Source organism: Pezoporus wallicus, unplaced genomic scaffold (genome assembly GCF_028554395.1).
Source record: "Pezoporus wallicus isolate ANWC-B61680 ecotype Strahan unplaced genomic scaffold, APGP_CSIRO_Pwel_v1 contig_10813, whole genome shotgun sequence".
NCBI lineage: Eukaryota > Metazoa > Chordata > Aves > Psittaciformes > Psittacidae > Pezoporus > Pezoporus wallicus.
Genome location: NW_026642940.1, coordinates 77 through 4,170, shown reverse-complemented (window position 1 = coordinate 4,170; position 4,094 = coordinate 77). Strand labels below are relative to the sequence as shown.

Below are 4,094 nucleotides of genomic sequence, written 5' to 3'. Positions count from 1 at the left end.
TCACTACGATAGAGGGCTTTATTTAAAAAAGTTCCAAGCAAAGGGGGCTGTGAAGCACAGGATTGGGGCTGGGTTAGTCCATGCGAGCCTTCAGGGTCCTGGTGGTGATCTTGTCTTTTTCACTAGAGGGGAAAGGAGAAAACACCTATTAGTAAACCCACATTTAATACCTACATACAGATTGGCCCCTCTGCAGTGTGCACAGGTAGTTGGGTTTGCTGGCACAGGCAGGATCATCTGGGCTTGAAGGTGCCTGTTCCAGCCAAGTAAAGCTCATCCTTGTACTGTTTTACCCCAAGGGAGCTCCAGCAAGAACAGTGCCAGGGATGCTCCAGGGAATGAGCCCCATCAGCAAAATGAACTGCTTCAGAAGTCTGACTGCAGAGCTGGGGAGGTAACACTGCATCTGGCTGTGGCAAAGAGCATCCCTCTGGGCAGTGCTACTTGTCTGAGGAGCTGCACTCATAAATACCACCAGGAATGGAGGCAGGTAATCCCTGTGTCTAGGACTGATTTCCAATGTGGCTCCTGCAGCTGGAGCCACAGCCACGAGCTGCAGCAGTGAAGTAAACCACTTAGAATGGACAGAATGTTGTTAATGATACTGCTGGAAGGAGCGGGATAGGGATACCCTGGCACCAAATTCCTTTACACACAGCTTGTTGAATTCTACCTCTGTTCTGCAGGGGAAGGAGAGCAGCACTTACATGATGTGCACCACCACTCCCATTCCAGAAATGGCATCTCTGTCCACTGCATTCAGCATGGCCTGTGAGATTGTTTCGAAGAGGTGGTCGGGCTCCTGAGGAACAGAAGCTCTTTTAGTCAGTGTGAAAATGGAATCACAGAATGATGTGGGTTGGAAGGGACCTTAAAGCTCATGCAGTTCCAACCCCATGCCACAGGCAGGGACATCTCCCACTAGAGCAGGTTGCTCCAAGCCCTGTCCAGCAATGTTGGTGCACTGGATTTTGTTCAACCCCCAAAGTATCATCCAAGCTGCTGTAAGATTTTTCCTGCAGTTATAAGCTCCAGCCTCTTTGTTCTCCCATGCTCCTTGGGAAGCACCAATGGACATAGCTTTTCATCCAACGCATGGATCCCCAGTTCTCCAGTGAGCAGCAGGAGCCTGAATCCAAGAAGAGGAGCCCCACTCACCATGTCGGGCTCCCAGAGGGACTCGCACATGCCATACATCTGCTCCGAGCAGGTCCCACTGACCACAAAGTCATCGGTGATCATGGGGCAGCCGATGAGGTCCAGGGAGCAGATAAAGGGTTCATGTGTTATAGGGTCCAGCCCCGCAATGACCGGTTCTGTGTAGTACGGCCCAAACCTGTGAAGGACAAACAGAGCAGTGAAACCACCTTGATGCAGCTCCAGCTCTGCATCCCATGTGAATATCCAGGCAAGGAAAACATCCCACAGGTGCTTTTGGTGAGGGGAACCTAGAAGCACGGTACCATGGCTTCAGCACAGCAAAGAGAACAAAGTGGTACTGCTATAGAGTGTTATTTTGCAAGGAAACTGAAGATGACATCGTCACTAGATTGAAGTCTCCTTTTGCTGTATCATGGGCAGTCATTGCAGGAGCACTCCTCAGCCTCCTGGCTTCTCTAGGATCACATCAGCTCCAGCCACCACGACCTTCACTGATGCATAAACAGCGACTCTTGTTTGACACTTACCGTCTCTCGTAGAGCAGATTGGAAACCATGCTCATAAAAGTCTGAGGTTTGATCTGCCTGCCCTCCTTCAGCTCGTAGAGATTCAGCCTGAACTTCAGTCTCTGGGCACTGTGAGAGAGGAGAATCAGCATTACAGCAGAAGCAGATTCCTTTTCTTTTGCCTTCACCCAGGCATGAACTGTTCTGCTGCACACTGATGGATGCCAGCTCCTGACACCTGCTTGAGACCAGTAGGTATTCCATAGTGGTTTGTGTTGGAAGGGACCTTAAAGCTCCTCCAGCTCCAACCCCTGCCACGGGCAGGGACCCCTTCCACTGGAGCAGCTTGCTCCAAGCCCCTGTGTCCAACCTGGCCTTGAACACTGCCAGGGATGGGGCAGCCACAGCTTCTCTGGGCACCCTGTGCCAGCGCCTCAGCACCCTCCCAGGGAAGAGCTTCTGCCTAAGAGCTCATCTCAGTCTCCCCTCTGGCAGGTTCAAGCCATTCCCCTTGGCCTGTCCCTACAGGCCCTTGTCCAAAGCCCCTCACCAGGTTTCCTGTCACCCCCTTTAAGTCTTCATAGGGATGGGATCTTAAATCACTTACAGTAACAGAAGGGAGACCAAGCAGTGCCGAACTGACCCCACCTACGTTACCTCCCCCACCAATAACCAAAGCCATTTCTGCTCAGCATAAGCTGCCGCTTGAGTCCTTCTTGTCCTCTTGGGGGGCTCGGCATGGGCACACGCGGCAGCCCCACTTACACCGTCTGCACGTCCGTGGCCAGCCCCGCCAATCCAATGTACAGCCTTTCTCCCATCGGGAAAATCTTCTGGAAGTCTGTGGTCACCATCTGCGCCTGAATGCCGAACCGCCGGTCCGCCGCGATGCCCACGCAGCTCTTCCCCTTCATGGCCATGACGGCCCCGCCGTTATAGGACATAATAGACTGGAACAGAGCAGGACGCGCAGGTACGGCCGCGGCCCTGCGGAGGCCTCGGGGGCACCGGCACCGCTCTCTTTAAGCCGCTGCCTGAGGGAAGCCCGCGGGGATGGGACCCCCGCGGGGACGGCCCCCATCCCACCCCGGGGCCACCCCCGCGCCTCGCCTCGCCCCGCCGGTCCCCGGGCCCGGTGCTCACCATGGCGCCGGCTCCAGAGACACCGCCAGGCCCCGCTCCGCTCCACACCGTGCCGCTGCTCCCGCCTCCCGCTCCTTCCCATTGGCTGCCGCGTTGGTTGCGGAGGCGGGGAGGGAGGGGGGGTAAAAATGAGGAGTCATTGCTCGCGGGGCATGCCGGGACGGTGGAGGACTGGGCGGGAGGGGCGCGCTGGAGGGAGGGCGCGCACAGCTGGAGCCGCAGCTGGGTGGGTGTGAAGGGGCAACAGCTGGATGTACATATAGGGGCAACAGCTGGGTGTGCACACGGGGCAACAGCTGGGTGTGCACATGGGGCAACAGCTGGGTGTGCACACGGGGCAACAGCTGGGTGTGCACACGGGGCAACAGCTGGGTGTGCACATGGGGCAACAGCTGGGTGTGCACACGGGGCAACAGCTGGGTGTGCACATAGGGGCAACAGCTGTGTGTGTACACAGGGGCAACAGGGTGTGCACATAGGGGATGTGCACACAGGGGCAACAGCTGGGTGTGCACATAGGGGCAACAGCTGGGTGTGCACATTGGGGCAACAGCTGGATGTGCACATAGGGGCAACAGCTGGGTGTGCACATAGGGGCAACAGCTGGGTGTGCACACAAGGGCAACAGCTGGGTGTGCATATAGGGGCAACAGCTGGATGTACACATGGGGCAACAGCTGGATGTGCACATGGGGCAACAGCTGGGTGTGCAGATAGGGGCAACAGCTGGATGGGGCAACAGCTGGATGTGCACACAAGAGCAACAGCTGGATGTGCATATGGGGCAACAGCTGGATGTACACATAGGGGCAACAGCTGGGTGTGCACATGGGGCAACAGCTGGATGCGCATATAAGGGCAACAGCTGGGTGTGCACATAGGGGCAAGAGCCGGATGTACACATAGGGGCAACAGCTGGGTGCGCATATAAGGGCAACAGCTGGGTGTGCATATAGAGGCAACAGCCGGATGTGCACGCAAGGATCATGCAGGCACTGGATGTGCTTACAGGGGCATGGCACAGCTGGATACAACAGGGCACAGCTGGGGCATGCAGGGGGGTGACAGCTGGATGGGAGTTCAAGGGTCATGCAACAGCTGGATGTACATCCAAGGACAACAGTTGCATGTACATGCAGAGGCATGCAGCTGTTGGATATGCATTCAAGGTCGTGGCACAGCTGGATGTGCCCATGGGGGTATGCACAGCTGGATGAGCATTGTGAAGGTGGCCTGTGGTTGTGACCAGCACATCACAGGGTGGTGCTGGGGGGGTTCCCGAGG

General features: G+C 56.4%; 1 protein-coding gene across 1 annotated transcript; it reads right to left on the bottom strand.

The window, feature by feature from the left end:
- PSMB3 (proteasome 20S subunit beta 3) lies at positions 1-2,950 on the bottom strand. Its single transcript, XM_057433238.1, has 6 exons — positions 2,859-2,950; positions 2,433-2,687; positions 1,689-1,796; positions 1,159-1,336; positions 708-802; positions 1-122 (listed from the first exon to the last, which is right to left on the bottom strand). Exons 1-6 carry the CDS (start codon positions 2,948-2,950, stop codon positions 74-76), a joined length of 777 nt encoding a protein of 258 aa, XP_057289221.1. The 3' UTR covers positions 1-73.
- Between the last annotated feature and the right edge of the window lie 1,144 nt (positions 2,951-4,094).